General features: G+C 33.2%; 2 protein-coding genes across 3 annotated transcripts; one reads left to right on the top strand and one right to left on the bottom strand.

Annotated features, from left to right (window-relative positions):
* Positions 1 to 2740: 2740 nt before the first annotated feature.
* LOC106664546 (glucose-6-phosphatase 3) lies at positions 2741 to 12265 on the bottom strand. The gene is made up of 9 exons (XM_014390362.2): positions 11989 to 12265; positions 11799 to 11920; positions 6437 to 6869; positions 6190 to 6354; positions 4344 to 4535; positions 4156 to 4286; positions 3916 to 4062; positions 3710 to 3857; positions 2741 to 3651 (listed from the first exon to the last, which is right to left on the bottom strand). The coding sequence occupies exons 3-9, from the start codon at positions 6514 to 6516 to the stop codon at positions 3450 to 3452; spliced, it is 1065 nt and encodes a 354-aa protein (XP_014245848.1). The 5' UTR covers positions 6517 to 6869; positions 11799 to 11920; positions 11989 to 12265; the 3' UTR covers positions 2741 to 3449.
* A 112-nt stretch (positions 12266 to 12377) lies between these two features.
* LOC106664593 (methylcrotonoyl-CoA carboxylase beta chain, mitochondrial) lies at positions 12378 to 22755 on the top strand. 2 transcript variants are annotated; one of them, XM_014390466.2, is made up of 12 exons: positions 12379 to 12608; positions 15252 to 15356; positions 15423 to 15571; positions 15639 to 15879; positions 16250 to 16428; positions 18492 to 18690; positions 18755 to 18904; positions 19276 to 19342; positions 19395 to 19551; positions 20526 to 20640; positions 22126 to 22211; positions 22272 to 22755. In XM_014390466.2, the coding sequence occupies exons 1-12, from the start codon at positions 12480 to 12482 to the stop codon at positions 22387 to 22389; spliced, it is 1695 nt and encodes a 564-aa protein (XP_014245952.1). In that variant the 5' UTR covers positions 12379 to 12479; the 3' UTR covers positions 22390 to 22755. The 2 variants fall into 2 exon arrangements, 1 of the variants encoding a protein (XP_014245952.1); XR_002910112.1 differs by lacking the exon at positions 22272 to 22755 and having other exon boundaries at positions 12378 to 12608; positions 19395 to 19590; positions 22126 to 22139.
* Positions 22756 to 23059: the final 304 nt, after the last annotated feature.

Raw genomic sequence — 23059 nt, 5'->3', positions numbered from 1 at the left:
AAAAAATATATATATAAATAAAAATAAAAAACATGTGACTGGGCAAACTTGGCCACTCGGTGTGGCAACACTGGCTTCCACCGCTGTCCGCTATTTGACAATTTGAAGTTTTGAACTGACCCGCCTTCTCCATTTCGAAAAATGGTAAATATACTAATTCTCCAATCGCTTTAAAAATCGTTATTAACTCTGGTAAAATCAACGTTTCCAACTGTTTTAATAGTTAAAAATCAATTCCTGTCCTAGGTTTAACTTTTTCGAACAAGTGAATTATTTTATGGACAAACTCAGTAGCACTTTTTTCTCCTTCTCAAGTCTATCTCTACTTGAACTGATGAAATTCCTGTTAAAATAATTTTTCTCTCCCTTCAATCTCTATGAAATATATAACATATTTTTTAATTTCTCTTTAACTTCAACTTTTTCCCCTTCATAGAAGAAATTTGTTGTTTTACTGTTCCCTGAAGAATATGTTGAATTCATGAGGAGCGGTCAAGAAAGTGGTAGTTTAGAAAAACATCCTTTTTATTTTTTACCGCCGTTTCGACCTTTATTCAGGTTTCAGGGCATAAAGTGTGGTGCTAATATTGTCGAGTTATATTGGTGTTGTGTGAAATTGTTATAGGCAAAATATTATTTTTTAATCAAATGAAACATTAATTAACATTAAATTAATTAAAGAAGGCGTTGGTGACCGCAACAGTTTAAGCGTTGACTTGGCGCTCATCACTGTAAGGTAAAGGTCCAGAGTTTGAATCCAGTGGTCTTGCATTCGAACCTGACATACTTACAAATGGGCAAAATACAAGCCCACATATAACCTCATAGTTGAAATACACTCGTTTAAAAAAATAAAATAAAATAAAAATAAATAAATTCATCCACCAAAAACATTATGTTTTAAAGCAATAATGAATGAAAATCATCCCAAATGTCTCCATTTCAAATGGCTAAACACTAATCATGTGACAAAGATCTCCGGTTGTAATAAATTAAGCGATATTCTGCCAGGATAGAACATTTGCCTAGAAAATGCATTAGTTTCATTGACATTCTAGTTGCATAGCGAACAAAGGTAATCATAATTTTGTCTCCAGGGATGATAATTGAAGTTATCGTTTCTATGTAGAGTTCAAATCTTCTTTAAGGTCTTTACTAGGTGAAAGAAAGACAAACGTGTTGGGATCACCAAGCTTTCGGCAACATTATGTTGCTATCATCAAGGCTTTCCCAAGAGAGAGGAGAAAAAAATTCTCATCGGAAAAAACTATTGTAAAAGTGCTTTGGTTTAGGTTATGAAGCACATGACCAGCATTCAGTTATACATGGTGAACAAGACATCTCATTAATAAATTCATATAATTACAAGTCCAACTGTTTTTTGTTCTTATTAGCTATTTTTGACATTAAAAACATATGTTATCACAGAGAGTATTATTTTAATGACTAGAATTACAGTTTGTTAAAATGATATGTACAAAGGAATTAAGATGAGAACACAACACAACGTCGCCTTACCTAAGGTTGGACTCTCTTGTTCAAAGCTTGGTGATCCCAACACTTTTGTCTTTCTTTCAGCTAGTAAAGACCTTGAAGATTTGAACTCTACATTGATTATCTGCAGGTCGATCTACCAACATTATTTCATGTTATCATTTCTGTATGAGAAATTAGGATTACATACATTTACTTTTTTACTGTTATATCAGGTATACCACACCTCAACGTCATCCAACAGTACTGACGGTATCCTATATAACATGCGGGTGGGGTGCACCTGAAAAGACCTTTTTGAGTTGTTATTGCCACATAATTTCTTGAGCTCTCTTCCAGTTCACACTGTTGATATGCATGAAATAGGTCCATTTTGGCAAACACTTGATTTCCACCAATTCTCTGGAACAATCTTCAATCCAAGGTATAGGTGTTGATCCATTTTCAGAAAAGGATTTATATCCTTTGCGTTTATAATCTACACAAATTCTAACAAAACCATCCTTTTGTAGCAGTGGGACAATTGGTGACCCGTAGGGGCTAAATTGAATGCTCTAGAATTCCTTCCTTGATCAACCAGTCTATTTCACCATTAACTTTGTCCTGCAATGCATATTGTGAGCTTTTAGAAATTTTTGTGGTGCAACAGGAACTAATTCCAACTTTATTTTTCCCTTATTCAAATTTCCTAATCTAGGATTAACAATTTAAGGGTACAATGAGGCCAGCTCTTCACACATTTCATTGCTACCCTTCTGAAAAAAAAGCGCTTGGGCTGAACTGTCCACAATATGGAACCCTAGATTCTCAAACCACTGCCGGCCCCAATAACAGAAGCCTGTTAGTCTCCACCCCATAGCATACCATACCCGGGTAGCACCTTTCTTTATAATTTACTCCAATTTTTTAGTTTCGAAGATTTTCCTTGGAAATATGTGATGAACATTTTAAATTATTAGAAGAGAAAAATGGTGGAGTGAGTGTGTTCAATCTTTATAAAAAGATAGTTCCTCCTCACAGTAAGTTGTTTTCAACGATCCAGATTTTGAGCCTACAGCTCATCATCAGCTTAAATTGATTCATCACTGAATCTGTCTAAGTAGATCCATTAACCCGATAAAGCTAATAAAAATGAAAATCTTTTACTTTGAACATGACATTGGAGACATAAGCTCTGGCAATCTCAACTATCCACTTTTCTGCAATGTTAATACATCCATGGTTTCTAATAAATAAAACAAGTAAATATTACACAAGTTGTTTATTTAATTTATCATAGATTTCTGAAGAATTATTTATTTGCAGTTACAATTGAATGTTCAAGTTCCACAATCATCCATAAATGTTGCCTGTGTTTATTTCATAACACCATAAAATTATTTTTAATTTAAGTTCAATGATCATGATTTATAACACAAATATCATACAATAAAAATATAAATGTTAAAATATAAGGGACGGTCATGTCAAAAACATGTCTTTTATTTACATTTAATATATATTACTAAACTAACTACTGAAATACTTACAGAAACATTAATCAATTAAAAACTTTTATTAAATTTTAAGATTGATTTTGGGGATGGTATTTCAGCTGTAATATTTTTTAAATATTTTTATATTATATAATCACCCACCTGAATTTTATTTTGAAGAAATGGATTGGAGACAACATGGTATAAGATTTTTTTAAAATATTACATTCATATCAAAATTGACAAGAGTTTTAGATTTTGTTTTTTCTTTCGATTCCATATAGAAAATATTTGAAATGTGAAATGTTGCAGTTTCTCTGGGGGAAAATATTTTTAATTAATGTGCGCCCTAGAAATTCCATTGTAAGCACTAACTTAAAAATAAATCAGACAAATACACTTATTTCTTATAAAATATACAAAAGAAAACATGAGTACACAACAGCACACATTTACAGTAAAAAACTGTTTTACTTGGCATTAGTTAACTTTTTCCTTGAGCTTGACCAATGAAGCGATATAAGGGATGACTGTTAAAAGACAAACACTAATGAAGGTGTTGTCAAGAAAATGAAAAAGGTAAAACTGAAATGGATCATTGTTTGGCATCATTGGTTTCAAGAGTCTTGTGCTGACAAAAAATAATGTTGTCACTATAGCACCGACAATGGGGTAGAATTTTCTGTAATTAAAAAAGAATTTAATACAACTGGTGATTTTAGGTTTTGATGTATTAATACCTTTCTTTGATTGGGCTGGCTAGGCCCAAGCCGATAAAGCAGCCAGCATCTCTTACAAGACAATAAATAGGAGTCGTATAAACGCTCACTGTATCTGGCCTTCTACACCATTTGAATGCAAGTTTAATGCTCCAGCCAGGATCATACCCTATGTACATACTTTATAGAATACAATAAAATGTAAAATGTAATTTATATAAATTTACCTAGTAAGAGATGAGCACCATAAACACAGCCAGAGAGTAGTGAAAAAAATACAGCAAGGGCAAACATCTTTGTCTTAGGCAACTTTAAAAGTCCGTGTGACACACCCCATTCTGGGTCATCGATCAAAAAGTTAGCGAGTAAATAACCTGAAAATAATTTTTAAATGTAATTCTTATCTTGTATTTATTCTAAAAATTCTAAGTCTTATCTTGTAATTATGAAAAATGATAGAAACAAACCTAACGTAGCACCAAAAATACACTGATGTGGGAAATGTGCAGCAATGTTCACCCTAGCGACTGCAATTAAAACAATTAGTGAAATATAAACTATCCAGAAGAATCCGAGTATAGGATTCTTGTATTTTGCCCTGAAAACAAATGATATTAGTGATGAGGATGTACATGTTTTAAGCATAAAATATTACCATTCGTTTGTAAAACTTTCATTACACCAGACAATGAGCCAGTGAAGGAAAACGTATTGTAGGGCAGCACAACACATAACATGACCAGAAGGAGAGCCAGGTCCTGTTTCGCACGTCAATTCTGATTGCCGCAACGGAATATTCAATTTTTCCTCTTGCACCCACCAATAAGGCCTTGGCTCCGCCAATATCCTTTTTTTAAATAAAGCATTTAACTAATTTTTATACATTCTTTGGAAACTTGTAAATATGTATAATTATTGCAAAATATTTTGTTTATACAATTGTATCATTAAGTAATACTTTATTAAACTTTAGGAATGAAATGTTTTTACAATTCACTTGTTATTATAAACAAAAATAAGAATTTCCAAAGAAAAAAATTGTGATTTGCCTTATTATGAGTCAATATTGGTTTAGTGTCTGGAAAATTCATCTAAGCTCACAATTATCAGAGGCCCAGGTCAAACAATGTGTATCCAGGCACAAGTTGAGACTGAGGTTATTGAAATGAGATGACTCCCTGAACTACAGAAATAAATACGACAACGAATGTTAGTATGCAGGATGATGTGTCCCAGTTTGTGCAGAACATTAGCCTGTGAAGGTCTCGTGTTTTACAATTTGTATATTTAATGGCTTTCTTGATAGGTAGTCAACTCCATAGAGTTTGTAATGTAAGGGCGAGCTATAAAACAGTTGTAAGAAGGCTTTGGAAGAATGGCCTATCTCTAGATATCCCACATCAGGTTCTCTACTGGAGAGGCATTGAGTAGATAGGCGACTATTCGCAAATCAGCAACTTGGACTCTTGAACAATGGGGGCTTTCTCTTCACAGAGTGATGGTTTGGTTTGTGGCAATCAAATGACCAGGACCATGTGTTGAGAAAGCTTTGCTTCATGTGCCATATGTGAGTCAAAGCGTTTTTGTCCAGGCCCAAACCGAACTGATTATCGTACAGAATGTATCTTTGACTGGACCAAGGTACATTGAGGAAGAGGAAGTTCTTCTATGGTCCATCTGACCCGTTCATTGGGTACAACTTGAGTGCATGTAGTTGTCACACATTACTTGGAGGATATAGGGATTACTGCAATGCGATTAGTGTTCTGCTGACATAAATACTTATGGGACATTATAAAGAAATGGGGTAGACATCGTTCACCATCTTTAACAAGCACTGAACATTAAACCACTCTTGTTGAAGAACTGAATTTTGTTTCATAAGACAAAATCCTTTCTTTTCTTAAAATTAAATGTGTGGTGTTTAATGAGCTTTAGTCAATGATTATTTGGAGATCGTGAAGTGTGGTCTGGTGTGACGTAGGTTTTAGAAAAACATTTTCTTTATCGTGCCACGTTTCAATCTTTATTGATATCATCTTCAGGGCCTGGGATTTATAAACATTGTTTAAATATTACAAATACTTTTTTTGCACATCCTAAATGATTTTTGTAAAATTTGAACGTTTATAAACCCAAGGCCCTGAAGATAATCTCAATAAAGATCAAAACGGCACAATAAAAATTTTTTCTTCTAAAACTTATGTCACACCATACTGCATCTCACAATCACCAAATAATCATTAAAATTAAATATTTAATTTAAAAAATTAAATATTTTTATTAAAACTTAATGCATTTCTTATCTCGTTTATTTTTAAGTATGTTGTAGTTTGAACTGTTTTTTTGTCTTTGAGTATATTTTTTTCAATTCAGAACTGCAGGTCTACTTTGGAAATGGTTTTATTATTAGGGAAAGGGACAAAGTGTCCAACAGAAAATTCCTATTATAAACCAAGATATTTCTTATTGAAAATAAAATTCTAAATTTACTCTCATACCATTTTAGCAGTGTGCTTCCCCATTCAGAAAATGAAGAAACAAGTAGTACTTGAAAGCCTAGTTTAGTGTCTAATGAAGCAAATACTGGGAAAAGTATTCCAATTGCATATGATGTTTCACAGTATTTTGAAAGCCGTAAGAAAAACATATTGTCCTCGTCCAGGCTAAAAATTGTATCAAATTTTTAAATTTTAGGAAAGTTACAGTTAAATTTTTTTTTTTAACATGCAAAATGTTGTTACTTACACATTTTGAAGAAAAAGAATGAATGAAGCTTCACCCTTCAAAAACAACTTATAGTAACTACCTGTACTTGCCAGTGCCATTTTTCACTTCACTTTACAAAAATCAGGACAGAAAGGGAAAACATAATTTAACAATATCTGTGAGTAATTCAACAAAACAGTAGGGGGTACGTGAGCATCGTGCATTTCACCCCAAGGGAGGCAAAGTATTGACTTTTCCCTTACAGCTGTCATTCACCAGGTGGTAGCTCCTAAGAGGGAGGGGTGAGGGTGTGGTGTTGCATACTGCAATATTCCCATAGAAGTACTCAAATAACTCTCAATTTGTCCGTACTTTTAAACAATTTATTTAACAAATGAAATCAATTTTACAATAGTCATCCATCTTCTTAATATTATTATTAAATCACTAGAAGTTCATCTCTTGTCCATATCTGCAACACAAATAAAAACTTTTATCAATTTTATTTGAATTTATACAACAATTAAATTGAAAAGGTAAATATGTACAAATTTATTTCTTCGCCATTATTTTCTTTTTCGAGGGGGGGAGGGAGAGATGNGAGAGAGAGAGAGAGAGAGAGAGAGAGAGAGAGAGAGAGAGAGAGAGAGAGCTTGTACACGTTTAAAAGTTGCATAGAGTTGTGTGTGGTGTTTCAAATACACATATACAGTCAACTTTTAGACCTTTATCAAAAGACTGTATAAAATTATTGGTATACACTATACAGTATGGAATATCTTATAAATAAATAAATATAGAAATACTGGAGTGTTAACAGATTTGTGCTGGTAGAACAACCTTTGAGGAAACTATTTTGTTCAGGAATGACAGTATTTCGAAAATCAAAAGACAGGAATTGATGACTCATTCAAATAACTTAAGAAAGAACAATTGCAAAAAAATGGACCTGTAATTAGTTATTGCCAGCTTTACTACCACTTTGAAAAATGGAATAAAGTAGCAGGTTTCTAAATATTTCAGCAAGTGGCTTGGGTAGATTGGATCATCTATGTTTAACATTATTAGACCATGTACTTTGAACATTTCCATCAGACTTGTCTGCATATTCTTGCAAAATGTCAAAACAAGTCCATCAAATTTTAAGGGTTGTTAGGCAGAGGAATAAATAAGGCTGCTGTTTTTGCTGTCAAACTATCAAATCTGCTTCTTTGTTCCCACGAATCTAATGGCTAACAGTTTTGTCTGATTATTGAAGCAGCAGCTTGCAAGCTTCATTACGTACTTGGTTTCCATATCTTGTTGTTTCTTATTGAAGATGACTATTCTTTTTTTATTAATTTTGCTGCCATCCGTGAAGAGATTAGACTCGTAGAGAGCAAGGTGCAGCCAATCTTCAGATTGATGCTCCATTTTAACATACAGTGATGGATATCATTTGAAGATGACATATACCAATGTCTTATACCAATCACATATGCACAATACAGTTGATTTTGTTTATAATGATGCTGGGTATAATGATAGAAACTGCAAGTTTAAGTTAAAAGAAAATTCAACACTTCACTTGGTATTTATTTATCTATTAAATAAGTCCAAACAGGGACAAAACCCCAAGATAGGACAGTCAAATGTATAGTTCATATTTGCGATGTTTATTATGATGAAGATATTGAACAAAATCAGCCAAGACTCTGAGCCTTGCACAACGCAAGATCCAATTTGAACCTCATCCAACTCAAAAGCAGCTCATCAACACCAGCCATATGTAATTTATGAACCAACACAAAATGGTGTATAAAGTCCTTATAAAGACATAAATTGGTGATAGGTTTTTAAGCCAGTTAATTACAATTTCTTCTGTTAATAAAAAATACATACTATATTCCAGTTTTTTACGTGGAAGTAATAGTCTGATTTTAATGTTTGATACAGTTATAAAATGCATTTGACAATTTCTTTAAAACAAATTATGAACCATGAAAATCAGTCCACAAGCGTTTGAGGGGGTAAAAAAAGAAGTTAGAGCATGCACTAGGAATGTCAGCCAGGCAGAAAGGATATTGACTGACTTATTATCAGTCAAAAAATAAATTTACACAGATTTCCTCAAAAGTGGATATCTAAGAGTTCAATAATGCTAGAATCACGAATCTGACAAGGAGGTCAAGTTTTGACGCATTTTCTGACCTACTCTGCTTACAGAATCGTTTGTTAAAATATGCAACAAAAAGCGATATTTTGTTTATTTATCTCTTTAAATCACATCAAATTAGAAACATTTTTGGTTCTATGTTAACCAAAAATGAAATTAATACACCAAAAATATGTTTATATTTAATTTTATTAAATATATTATTTATAATTAATGAATTATTTTTAAATTATAATTTAATTTTATTTATTTTCTTCCACCAACTTCCCATCTCAACCGCACCTTTGGAATTTTTCCTCCTTTTTGCCATTTTTCAAATGTTGTGTAATCAGATTGGATTCTTGACGACAAAGGAAATGGCCACGGAGAGGTTTAGTGAAGTATACTTCATTTTAAATCATTAAACTCACTAATTTCGTGGTCCGCTTGGCCAATTAATATATTACAATTAATTAAGGTGTTTAGTTGAGATAAAAAATCGAGTTGAGAATCCAATCCGATTACAGGACATTTGAAAAATGGCAAAAAGGAGGGAAAATTCCAAAGGTGCGGTTAAGATGGGAAGTTGGTGCCCGAGTGGATCGAGGTCACGATAGCTCAAGTGGTAGAGCAGCGGCGTATCAAGCCAAAGATCGTGGGTTCGAATCCTGCTCGTGCCATTGATTTTTTTATCTCAACTAAAAACCTTAATTAACTGTAATATATTAATTGGTCAAGCGGACCACGACATTAGTGAATTTAATGTTTTATTTACTTTTTATTAGAAAGTAAGTTTTGTCAAATCCTGAAATCTTGCTTCTTCTTCATGCCCTTTGTTTTCTTTAGAAAAAAGAAAAATTCTATTTATTTATTTTTTAAAGGTATATGATTTGAAATAATATGACCGATCAGATAATTTGTGCTTATTATAATCTGTTAATTCTGACAATGATTTTGAATTCGTTAGTAAGATGATGATGATGACCAGCAAGACGATGCTCAGAAGAATAAAACAATTTCACAAGTTAGTGATTACAAAAAGTTATAATTTTTTTTAATCTTCTTAATTAAATTCTTAATTTTTATTCTATTAATTTTAGTATTTAGAATTATTTATTTAGAAATCGATTAACTGTCACTAATCACCACACATTTAGTATTATATAAATTTTGTTTAATGTAATTGTTCTTATTAATTATAAACTGATTTTATTGAATTGTTTGTTTTATAAGATGTATTTTAATATGTTATTCGTTCTATTTTATTATTATTTTACACCTACATTTTGTTATTATTGTTTTTTACATACAATACATGTAAGTTACATCTCCGTTTTAATAACGAGACTCCTTTTAAACAATACTTATCTCAGTACTTAGGAATGTGTGGACTCAACAATTGCCCCTTCTTTCAATTGTTCCCTCTAGATAAGTTTCTTATTCCTAGTTAGTTACAGGACAGTTAACGGACAGTAAAGATCCGAATATTTAATTGTTATAGAATAATCTAGACCGTGAATAGGAAAGTTATTCTCTGTAACCATTTTGTGTTATTTGGCAATAAAGATTCTTTTTTAAAAAGTCTTTCATCTAAATCTCGCACATAACTTGTATTTATTTGATTAGTTGTTTTATATTATAAGCTTTATTAGAATCGTCCTACACCTAATCATCAACTTAATCTGTCAAGGTGTTTACATCGTTTTTAATTGCGTACATACTATTTTTTTATAGTAAAAATATAAGTTTAAATTATATTATTTAATAATGTCCTAATTATGTGAATAACATTTTTTTTATATCAAAATTTCGATTTATTTTAAGCATCTAAAATTACCTTTTACATCATTGTGATGATATTGTACACAGGATAATATTTTCTTACACAGAAAAAGCAAACATTTGCCAATTTACAAAAATTTATTTAAAGTTAAACAAGCAATGTCAAGACAGCCGCGACAGACACCACATGGAGTCAGGTCAGGAAGTGAGTTGAAATGGGTTGAGACGCAGCTCATCTATGGCCAAATGGCCTTTGTGTTGAAAGTTTTAACATTTAATTAATTATACATTTTAATCTAGTCTTGATTGAGATGAAAAAGTTAGTGTCACGTGTGCAATTTGAACCTTTGAACCTTGGTTGAACCACAACCTTCGGCCCAAAGCCGCTGCTCATGGGTTTGAATCTCACTCGTGAACTTGCTTTTTCATCTCAACCAATGTCTTAGATTAAATTAATTAAAATAATTAATACATCAATTATGACTGCTAAATACGTATATGGATTTATAGATATACATTTTTTTTTTTTTTGGTTTACAATTCTGTATCATGCTCCAGCAACACAAGTGCGCTTGTCAAGCCTGGCAGGAGGAAAAACTAAGACCCTGCAACCGGAATCAAACCCCGACAGCACACAGCCAGCAAGAATGGAAGAGGAGAGAAATTATTTTACTTCTTTATCTTTAGGATTTTCAACATTCACCTCATTGGAGGACGTGGATAAAAATCAAACGTCTAGATAACATGGAAAAGTACACGACCTCAAGGTAACTGGGGCTAACACACCCTAATTCCCCATCCATCGTGCCGACCAGGCCCGATGAGACCAGACCCCAACACTGGATCCTCCCTGCCTAAACCCCACAAACTATACACTAGCGTGTAACCAGTTTACACTTCAATGTTGCATTTATTAATAAATCTAAACAGCAATCTACTTGTTGAGACCAGGGATTCCAAACTAAAGCGCCTTTCTACACCGTCCAAGACTGGATTCCATCAAAAGGGTTTGCCTTTCTCCTTCATATTCCAGACATTGCATTACAATTCTGAGCAATCACATTTAATTCTGTCAAGCTTTTCCTGTAAATCAAGAATACTTCTAAGGCACGAGACATTTGTTGAGAATCATTAAGATGGATTCTGGCTGCCGATACAGGATCAACGTTTATGAATTTCACCCGAACCAAATTGCTTTGCTTGCACTTAATTTCTGCCCAAATTGTAACATCTGCTGAGGTCGAGCAGTTCGGAGTTTCTCTTAAACCTATTCTATATTTATGCATGCCCCACTATCCATGATTGATCGTTATTCTTGTAATAGTGGCATAAAACTGTCGAGAAGCCCTATAACTTTGAAACCAAGTTATTTTTGGTATATCGGGGTACCTTGACTTATCCGCTAATCCTCCTTGTATTCCAGTGTGATAATACTGTCAGAAATAGTTAATATCTATAACTAACGTTTTGAATTAAAATTAATACCTAATTTATTTTTTCAACATTTGATGTCTGACGACCACGAAAGGAGTTGCAAAGGGTATCGCCAAAAAAGCTATGAACATGACAGTCATCCTCGTCGGTCCTCCGAGCGTGAAGGGCAGGTTCTTTTAAACAAAATAAAGAAACATTAATTTTTTTTAAATATAAAAAAATGTTTCTGAAATGATCTTACTTCTCCAGGAACACCCCCGTGGCTTCCTCTTTTCACGGCGGACGTGACGAAGCTCCGGGCCCCGTTGGCAAATCGGGTGGCGAACATTTTCAACGCTTTTGAACGTGCAAGAAAGTACCAAACGATTAAGTCCAGAGTACGAACTACGAAGTACGAAGTTCAAAGATAGACTATCAGAAATGAAAAATATGGACGAAATCGCTGCCCTCTTGATTCGACTTGGTTAAATGACAATTAACCCAAACTTGCCCTAGTATAACATTAAAACGGTAAAATTATTAAATTACTTTATGAAAATAAGACCCAAATTAAATATTATACTATTGACTTCTGATTTGACAGTTTCTTTAATTATAAAGGCAGAGGGATTTACGATTATCTAATCAGTTTTTCAACCTATCACGTGTCATTCCTAGATTATTAGAATTAACCCACTTGTTGATTCCACTGTATTATTTTATAAATAGGAATTAGAACAAGGGAATGAAAGGATGATCAAAGGCTCGAGAATTATGTTCAAAAGAATTCTTCGATCGGCGAACGTCAATCTAATTGACGCATCGAACAGGAGAACAATAACGATCGGGTCGATGCCTGACAAAAATTCACCTGAATATGTTGTAAGTCTGATTTTTAACTATACTGTACATTAAAATATGTAAATTATAACAATTACATTCTTATTTTATAACCAAATATAAGGATCGTAAGTTTGTAAAGTATACACTGATGTACAAAACCACCTTTAAATTGAAATATATTTAGGTTTATTCATGTTTTGCATAACAAAAATAAGATATTTAAGTAGAAATTGTTTATTACCTGTTTCTAAAAAGACAATTATTGAGTAAAGAAAAAAATAAAAGTAAAAAAAAAAAAAAACTTCGTCCCCTAAAAAAATTTAATACAAGGTTAAATGCCTTTGCATTACTTGGATAGGAATAAAAGAGATGGCCACAAGGCCTTCTGCACCTAGAACCTAGAATTCACTGGCCCGTTTCAAGTTATTAATCAGTTTCCATAGCTTTGCCAGCGGTTCCTTGGTGTAGGATCTTGCTTTTGGTTTTTCCTGTCCTAGTTGCAAGAACCTGCACCTACTTAGACCTTCAGAGATACGTAGACTGTGTTCTGCGGTCTCCTCTTCCTGGCAGTATCTGCACAGCGTTTCTTCTCTCTGTATCCTATCCGGTGCATGTACTTTCTTAAGTGGCAGTGCCCTGTCAGGTGTCCAACCACCTAGTTCGGTTGTGGTTGCCTTCCATTAATTCCTTCGTAGGTTTTGGGAATGGCCCTTCTATGAATCCCTTCGCGTGCCTCAGGCTTGTGGTATTGTTCCTCTAGGTTTTAGACTCAAGGATCCATTTGTGACATCCTCTTTTGTGACAAGATGATAAGTTACAGTTTCAGGACCTAGACAGTCCATGTTGGCTCCTCTTTGACCAACTCGTCAACTTTTTTGTTGCCTCTTTTTCCCAAATGCCCAGAGACCCATGTCGACTTCGCAAAAGATTTCTGATAAAATCCAGAGGAATTCTTTCTCATTCATCAAGAACTTCAGTTTCCAATCTTCCAGGTTGTTAGGACCAGAGTTTCGCTTAATGATAGGTAGATACTTTTATTTACAACAAAAGAAAAAGGACTACAATAAAGGAATAAATGTATAAGTAAATACAAACATGGATAAAACCATCAGCCGGAAGTTGTTACTGATATCATTTTTTTCTTTTTCTTAAAGGTGGCCACAAGGCCTTCTGCACCTAGAACTGAGATCTATTGAGCTCCTCTGTTTTTTTTTAATGCACTGGCCAGTTTCAGGTTATTAATCAGCCTCCATAGCCTTGCCAGCAACTCATTAGTGTAGGATCTTGCTTGTGGTTTTTCCTGTCCTAGTGGCAAGAACCCGCACCTATATGGACCTACACAGAAACATAAAATGTGTTCTGCGGTCTCCTCCTCTTCCTGGCAGTATAAGCACTGTTTTTTCTGTCTATACTCTTCTGAACTGTACATTTGCTTTCTTAAGTGGCAACCAGTTGCGGTTGCCTTGCGTAGTTCCTTTGTAAGTTTTACAGGTCAGAATTAGTCCAGGTTTGCCTAAATAATGATCCATTTTAAGATTACCTTTTGTGGCAAGTTACAGTAGGGTTTAGGACCTAGGGAGTCCATGTTGTCTTTGGCCAACATGTCAACCTTTTCGTTGCCTCTATGTCCTGAATGCCCAGAGACCCATGCCGCATTCCCTGAGAAAGAGTTCTGATGAAATCCAGAGGAATTCTTTCCCATTCATCAAGAATCTTCTAGGGTGCTAGGACCTGGGTTTCGCCATCATACTTGTTGCTTAAGTTGGTCCCAAATGTGTTCGATTGGGTTAAAATATGGACTTCGAGCTGGCAACACCAAGTATTCAATTCCAACCTGACTGGCATTATCCTGGATTAGCAAGAATCCCTCACCGATGGGGGAGGGGTAAATGGCACTACTGTTCTTTGTTTATGTCTTGCAAGAGCCTCATTGAAATTAGAGACACAACAGCCAATTCGGTTTGGGCGTCCAATGAAACGCCAGAACATCTATGACCCACCATGGATTATCACCTGAGAAACCATACAGCATGGGGCGTACCTTTCATCTGAAAATCTCCAGACAAAATTACGCCCATCTGAAGATTTGATATCCGTAAAACAAATTCATCTCCAATTCACATGTCCCTGTGTGAATTGAAGCCTGGACATTTTCTGAACTGTGGTAAGAAGAGGTCCACGAGCCGGATGCCGGTCCCTGAGGTTATTTTCATTGAGCCTTCTTCTTACAGACTTTACAGACTTGGAGGAGATCAAAATCATTTCAGACTTGCTTTTTCAGATTTCTTATCTAATTTCTTGCAATACTGCAGTTTTGCAGAGCCTGATGACGGATGAATGTATAGTCTCTCTCTGGTTGGTAGACCTGGCCTTCTAGTGTAAAGTCTTGTTTCTCTGAAGTGCCGAAAAACCTTTCTTATTGTAATTTACACTCAGCCACTGGTTTGTTATTGACCTGAAAGTCTGCAAATAATACATACTCTTATCAGATTTATTACTGTATAGTTTAAAAATAAATTCAGGTTGATCAAATTCACGAAAAAGTAAACAATTTATTAGAAAAAAGTCAACTGGTTGGAAAGAACAGTTCTCCACCTCAATTATTTCTAAGAAAACATCATTGTTACTTTTGATTAAATAGAAATAATATAATAATTTTATTTTAAATTGGTTTGTTTTTAGGAAAATTACAATGGTATGCAAAGTTTAGTAGCTAATCTTCAAAGCCATGTGGAAAAAGCCCATGCTGGAGGAGGAGAAACTGCAGTTAAAAGACATATCTCTAAAGTATGTCATTTAAAAGAAAAAAATCAATAAAAGTAATTTTCTGTCATTAATAAACAAAATCTGCAGGGAAAATTATTAGTGAGAGACAGAATAAACTGTTTATTAGATCCAGGAACCCCATTTTTAGAATTATCTCAGCTAGCCGCACACAACATGTACCAACCTGATTTTGTTCCTGCAGCAGGAGTTGTGACTGGAATCGGTAGGATATCAGGGTAAAAAAAATCCTCAAATTCTGCTCGCAGTTTTGAACTGTTGTTTTTATTTTCTCATAAATTTAAGGAGGGAATGTATGATCGTGGGCAATGATGCCACCGTCAAAGGTGGAACGTACTATCCAATTACTGTAAAAAAACATTTACGTGCTCAGGAAATAGCAGAGGAAAACAATTTGCCTTGTGTTTACTTGGTCGACTCAGGAGGAGCCAATCTCCCTCACCAGGCAGACAGTTTTCCCGATAAAAATCATTTTGGAAGGATTTTTTTTAACCAAGCAAATATGTCTTCAAAAGGCATTCCTCAGGTAATTGTTACTATCAATTTTACAAGTTATAAAAGTTTAACAATATCTGTGCATCTTTTCCATTGGTTTTTAAGTATAAAACATAAATTCAACATAATATTTTCTTCTTATAGCAAATGAAACGATCAAAAGTTTTTAGTAGAAGCTTAAAAGTTCTTTAAAGTTATTTAAATCATAAAATCATCGTGATTTCTAGTTATTAAAAAAAAAAAAAAAAGTTTAGAGATGGTTGATAAAAATTTCCATTGAGTCCATGGATGAATAGAACTATTAACTAAACAAATCAATACAAACTACAAATTGCACAGATTTTTATTATTCCCTAGTAAATAAGTATAAACAAAAAGATAATTTCAAAAAATGTATTTAGATAGCTGTTGTTCTTGGGTCATGCACTGCAGGAGGAGCCTACGTACCCGCCATGTCTGATGAATCAGTGATCGTTCGAAGACAAGGTACAATTTTCTTAGCAGGGCCTCCACTTGTCAAAGCTGCAACTGGTGAAACTGTCAGTGCCGAGGATTTGGGAGGAGCAGATCTCCACTGTGGGTAAGTGAAATATACATTTGCAATTATCATTATTATTATTAATTTTTAAGGGCGTTTTAACGGCTAAAGTCATTTCACGCCCTAACTGATACATTTAAAACATCTATCTTACATTAGCTAAACCCCTTCTGAGTTCTATAAAGCTCTGACTCAAACATTCACTTATAATCTAATTTATTATCATACAAAGCTTTAATGTATCCTTTTAAAGTACTTAATTTGGATATGAATCGGTGAATCTGAAATGTTTAGCATCCGCTGAACCTAAGCTGTGCTCAGGTTTGCAGTCTACGTTAAATAAAATTTGTCGAAAATCAGAGCAAGTAAGACTTATTTTTTCATTTTTTGGTAATAGAAATAGAAAATATTGGAAATAGAAAACCTGCCCTTGCTTGGGTGGGCGGCCACTTCTTTCTTGATTATTCATTCCAATTATTAGACAGTTAAGGTTAATGGTTAAAACAACAAAATATATACAACAAACAAAAAACAGAAAAAATATAATCTAAAATAAATACAATATAATACCCATTACAATAGAATAGATCAGTTATGTTGTTAGACACAGACCACTGATTAATACAACAAAAAATGCAATGTACAATTTAAAAAAAACAAAAAAAAACACCAATATATTTCACAATAACACAACAATATTAGTACTCAAAGTATTTTTTTTTTAGTACTAAATTGTAATGTAATTGTTACTGCTAGGCACAACATGTACACAATGGCCGATGGATGACTTTCCAAATTTGAATTCCGGTGCTGGCCCCTGCTTATCATATTTTAATTATTTATTTATCATCCTCACGATTAATAATTTATACTATTGATAATTTTCTGAATAAAATTGAGAGGGTTTTTGTTTAAGCCATCAAGATTGAAAATCCATGGAGAGGTTTGGCCGTGATTTTGATCAGCATTTTGAGTGTTCACAATTATGTGGAGTTTCAATCTTCATGGAGGTCATTAGACAGGTGAAGAAAGGAAAAGACTAATTGTTGGGTTCACCAAGCTTTTGGCAACTTATAGTGCCATCATCAGGGCTTTCCCAACAGTCCAACCTGAGGCGACACTGTTGCTTGTCTCTCATTAATGTTAATCCTGTGTAGATAGTCTTTATAAGTAGCTTTAATTCTAGTCAAAATATTCTGTGATCATAAATGTTACCTATAAGAAATTGTCAGAACAAAAGTGTTGAACCACAGTCATATGGATTTTTATTAGCGAGATGACTATTTTCACCATGTTAAATGTAATATGCTGGCCATGTGCTTCATAACCTTAAACCCAAGACATTTTTACCATGTTAATCGTTTTTTGCACTCTTGGGAAAGCCCTGATGATGGCACTATAAGTTACCGAAAGCTTGGTGAACGCAACAATTAGTCTTTTCCTTTCTTCACCTGTCTAATGACCTCCATGAAGATTGAAACTCTGCAAGGATTATCTGCAGGTCGATCAACAAACATCATATGTTCACAATTATATGTAAAGATATTTGCAGTGTGGTGGGGAGGGGATAGTCACCACTGTAATATCAAAAATCCTGGTGACCCCCCCTCCCAGATTGTGGATTGTAAGGGTGATTAAGTGTGTTTAGACATGGTCTATACAGAATATTGACTAACAGAACTGTCCAACCAAATTGGTTAACATTAGTGAATGTGTGATTTTGACTCTATGTGAATGTATTTATTGGCATGAATGAAGGGTGGCATCAAGGTGAAAAAAACGCCTTGTTGGTCTCTCAACCACAGGTTTAGACCATACATACATAAGTTTAACATAGTTGTAGAAGCAGGGTCTCAGCAATATATCGAGAACTTTTCTGTCGCACCAAACTTAGGTTATGTAATCATTTAAATAGTATGAATGTGTATTGTAATTTACTTAATCATGTGTGGAAGGGTTAAATATCAAAGATAGAGGTAATAAAAAAATTAAAAAAAAAGGGAGATTTATAAAATGTAAGGAGCCAGCAATGACCTTAGCAGCTAACCTGTCAAGGGGCAATAAAAAAAAAAAAAAAAAAAAAAAAAATTTCAATACTTGTATAGGGTATCAGGTGTTACGGATCATTATGCCATGAATGACAGGCATGCTCTTCACATTGCAAGGGAAATTGTTAAAAGGTTAAATCACAAAAAGCAAGTTCCGGTGGATGTAGCGGATGAAGTCAAACCACCTTTATACGACCAAGATGAGATATACGGCATTGTAGGAACCAATTTAAAAAAAAGTTACGACATCCGTGAGGTAATTTGTAAAAAGAAATTAACATTCTAATGTAACATCAAATAAATCTTCAAATGGATTTCAGGTTATAGCTCGGATTGTAGATGGGTCTGAATTTTCTGAATTCAAAGCAAGGTATGGTGATAGTCTTGTCACTGGGTTTTGCCATTTATACGGATATCCTGTTGGCATTATTGCAAATAATGGAGTTCTCTTTTCTGAATCTGCCCTTAAAGTAAGACTTTTTTAAAACAACATTCTGCTTCATGCTTATTTTCAGTACATTTTGATGATAATTCATTAATATCAATAATTTTAGTTTACTACAATTTCATATCTCCATTCTTCATAATTTTAGACGGGCTGTAAAAATTTAATCAATATCTCAATTAATTGACTGAGTTGTTAAGGTGTTTATTTCTTTAAACAAAAAAATTTGATTTTTTAATCATCACTGAAATGCATGTTCAAATCCCAGCAGGCCTGAATTTGAATAGAAAGCTCTTCCAAGTAGGTTTTTCATTGAAAAAAAGGCCAGAATCACAAGGTTGAAATTTTTTAAATAAAATTATTCAGTTATCTTTTAATATAAAAATTTATTTACAGGGAGCACATTTTATTGAGTTGTGTTGCCAGCGTAAAATTCCATTAATTTTCTTACAAAATATAACAGGTAATAATTACAAAATACATTAAATCTTGTTCTTCATTGTCAAAATTTGTAGGTTTTATGGTCGGGAGAGATGCCGAGGCTGGCGGAATTGCAAAAAATGGAGCCAAAATGGTGACAGCTGTGTCTTGCGCCAGAGTACCCAAAATAACTGTGCTTGTTGGTGGTTCATATGGAGCTGGCAATTACGGCATGTGCGGAAGGGCTTATGGGTAAGATTTGCCCCGAGGGTAATCAAGATAAACAGGCAGGTGTGGGGATTATTAATACCTCTTTCAGTGTGGATATTTTGTTTACTGTTTAATAAATATAACAAATCAGAATACTAGTATAATATGTTTTCTAGTTATTTGTTAAAAAAAAAAAAGTAATTTTCTAACCTACTGAAGGTAGATTCTCTCAAATTTGGGTTTGTTATTATTCTAACACATCTTTTTTTTTCTTTATGTCTTAACCATTTGTGATAAAGTAAGGTTGAATGTACCACACATATGTTAGCATGGTTTGCATTTATTCAAAAAGTTTTGTCTTTAAGGACGTAACGTCCAAAAACCCTTCGGATAAACCAAGGGAAGGCACAAACTTCTTTACAATAGTTTACAATAGATTTCTTTTTCTCAATTAAAAAGCCATGGGATATGTTGGGATTCAAACCCAGAACTGCTAGCAAGGCAAATATGAATCAGATGCCCTAACCACTAGGATGGGAACTACCATGATATATTACTCTCTATAGAAATCCTATTTCAAATGATATATAGCCTGATAATTTCTTTTTCTAACTATTATTTTAGTTCTAATATTTATTTCACATTAAAAAAATATTTTAGTGTTATTAGAATTAATATTTAGATCTACTTTGTCATTTTCAAATTGCTTACTTATAATTTTTGTCATCTTCCATTTATTGCTAGTAAGCTTTTTTTAAGTTTTGGGGTTTATAGCATGTTTTTAGTTGATCTAATAAATGTATATTTACATGAGAAATATTTATTTCATCTTATAATATGATCTAACATACATTAGGTTGTGATGTCACTAGTCAATTTTCACATATCATGAAATTTATTAATCCATTTGGAAAGCAATTGCAAGTTAATTATAACAAGTAACAGTGATTAGAATGAGTGACTAGTTATCAAAGATTGTACCTAACCTTTTATTTTAAAAAAATTGGAACTTTCAGGCCTAGGTTTTTGTACATGTGGCCTAATGCGAGAATTTCTGTAATGGGAGGGGAGCAGGCAGCTGGTGTTTTAGCCCAAGTCGCCAGAGATAAAAGATTATTAAACAAAAAAGAGGTGAGCAGATTACTACTTTAATTTATATTTTTTTAAATAATTAATTAATGTACTTAAACCAGTATTAAAAATGAAAAAGTGTATACTCATTTAAAACATACATTTGACACTAATTGCAGAAATAACATCCTTTACAAAATATCTTGCAATGAATGTAATACAATTTATTTAGGTCAGACCAAAAATTCAGGAAATAAAAATGTAAAATAAGACTACATTAAATTAAGAAATTAAAAACTGTTTTATCTATAGCTGCCAAAACTCACTACGAAAGTATGAATTTAAATAAATAAATAAAAAAAAGAAACAGGAATACACTAACAAAAAAAAAATATCTGGAAGCAATAATAACAATAATAATAATAATAAAAAAATTGGATTTTAGAATTACTGGACTACTATAATTGAGATATTTTAAAAATATTAGATAATAACAATAATGAAAACCAAAATAATTAAATTTAAACTAGTAATAAAAATTGATTTAAATTCACTAATTTCGTGGTCCGCTTGACCAATTAAATCATTACAATTAATTCAGGTTTTTAGTTGAGATGAAAAAAAGTTAATGCTACGAGCGGGATTCGAACCCACGATCTTCGGCTAGATACGCCGCTGCTCTACCACTTGAGCTATCATGACCTCGATCCACTCGGACATCAACTTCCTATCTCAACCCCACCTATGAGTTTTCCCTCATTTTTTTCTCAACTAAAAACCTTAATTAATTGTAATGATTTAATTGGTCAAGTGGACCACGAAGTTAGTGAGTTTAACGAATTCATATGAAGTACACTTCACTAAAGCTCTCCGTGACCATTTCAGTTGTCGTCGAGAATCCAAACCGATTACACGACATTTGAAAAATGGCAAAAAGGAGGGAAAACTCATAGGTGGGGTTGAGATAGGAAGTTGATGTCCGAGTGGATCGAGGTCACGATAGCTCAAGTGGTAGAGCAGCGGCGTATCTAGCCGAAGATCGTGGGTTCGAATCCCACTCGTGCCATTAACTTTTTTTCATCTCAACTAAAAACCTTTATTAATTGTAATAAAAATTGATTTTAATAATTTTACTTATGATTATTTACTGGTGTATTGTGACAATTTAAGGTAGGATACCTTGTTACTCTAAATAAATTAGTATTTTTGATTTTGATGAATTTTTATTTAAGTAAAAACAACTGAACTAGTGCAATTTTTTAAATAATTTTAATAAGATTCAATGATATGTTATAATATATTTACATAAATAAAACTTGTGTATCCAGTTGATTACATAAACATAAATATTTTTAAACTTTTTTTTAACATAAATTTAAAATGGTTTTCACTTTTTAAAATTTATCATTATGCTTTTATTTTATCTGAACATAAAGAAATGATCTAGCATAAAATGTAAAATTGAAAATTTATGTCAATTAAATAACTTGCTACCACTATAATTGTTTTAATCCTCTAAATAATAATAAGTAATTGTAATTTCAGTGGACAGAAGAAGACGAAAAAAAGATAAAGACGCCGATTATAGAACAGTTTGAAAGAGAAGGTGATCCTTATTTCTCAACATCCAGGTAAGTTTGCTTGACTTTATTTCCTGACTAAATGTAAGTTGATTTATACGCGATTTTTAGACTTTGGGATGATGGCATCATTGATCCAAAAGACACAAGGAAAATCTTAGGGCTCAGCTTGGCAGCTACCATGAATGCTCCAATAGAACAAACACAATTCGGAGTGTTCAGAATGTAAAACAAAAATTTGTCATGTAAATGCACAATCCCAATCTCCACCATTTTTGTGCAAAATCTCTATTGCAAGCTTTAAAGTTTTTACTCAAAATTTTTTAGTACCATGATAAAATTATGATTGTTATAATTTAAGAAAAATTCAAGTGCCAATATTATTAGTTATACAATTTTTTTAAAAATAATCTCATTAAGTTTTATTTAACTTTAATTTAACTTATATATATATTTTTGAGAAGATCTGTTAAAAATGATTTATAAAGAAAAACTTGCGAAAAATCGCCATGTTATAATTGATTCTGTGATTTTGGTATACATACTTTGTATACTTAACAATTGAATATAAATAAAATTATGTGTGGCAAGTAAATTTTGCATTTATTTATTGTTCAGTGCAGTTGTACAATTGCTTAAGATATTGACTGTAGTTGACTACATCCTCATTTTCATTCTGGGAGTAGGCCGCACTTAGTATTAACACGTTTGGCACGGTGTTTGCCAACATGGCGAAACAAAGGTTCAGCCAGCCATATGTCTTTACGCCAATCGGCGCACTCAGTTCCGAACTTTTCTCTGCGTTTTGGTGGGGGCTGGCAGTGTTAGATTCTCTTTTACTTCGGGGTTTAGCTACATGGATTGCCCACTTTTCAACTGTATATTTTGTTTCTTCCTCT

Source organism: Cimex lectularius, unplaced genomic scaffold, assembly GCF_000648675.2.
Source record: "Cimex lectularius strain Harlan isolate CLEC.00 unplaced genomic scaffold, Clec_2.1 scaffold112, whole genome shotgun sequence".
In the NCBI taxonomy this organism is placed as follows: domain Eukaryota; kingdom Metazoa; phylum Arthropoda; class Insecta; order Hemiptera; family Cimicidae; genus Cimex; species Cimex lectularius.
Note: the sequence above shows the minus strand (reverse complement) of the source record. Positions and strands in the feature narration are given on the sequence as shown.

Bases quoted from the DNA above. Each gene is read 5' to 3' on its own strand.
- LOC106664546 (XM_014390362.2), bottom strand. From the start codon at position 6,516: ATGGCACTGGCAAGTACAGGTAGTTACTATAAGTTGTTTTTGAAGGGT. The intron at 3,858-3,915 runs GTAAATTTATAT...GTATGTACATAG, and splicing joins TGGTGCTCATCTCTTACTAG to GGTATGATCCTGGCTGGAGC. The intron at 3,652-3,709 runs GTATTAATACAT...TTTTAATTACAG, and splicing joins GCCAGCCCAATCAAAGAAAG to AAAATTCTACCCCATTGTCG.
- LOC106664593 (XM_014390466.2), top strand. From the start codon at position 12,480: ATGATCAAAGGCTCGAGAATTATGTTCAAAAGAATTCTTCGATCGGCG. The intron at 15,572-15,638 runs GTAAAAAAAATC...CATAAATTTAAG, and splicing joins GGAATCGGTAGGATATCAGG to GAGGGAATGTATGATCGTGG. The intron at 15,880-16,249 runs GTAATTGTTACT...AAATGTATTTAG, and splicing joins CTTCAAAAGGCATTCCTCAG to ATAGCTGTTGTTCTTGGGTC.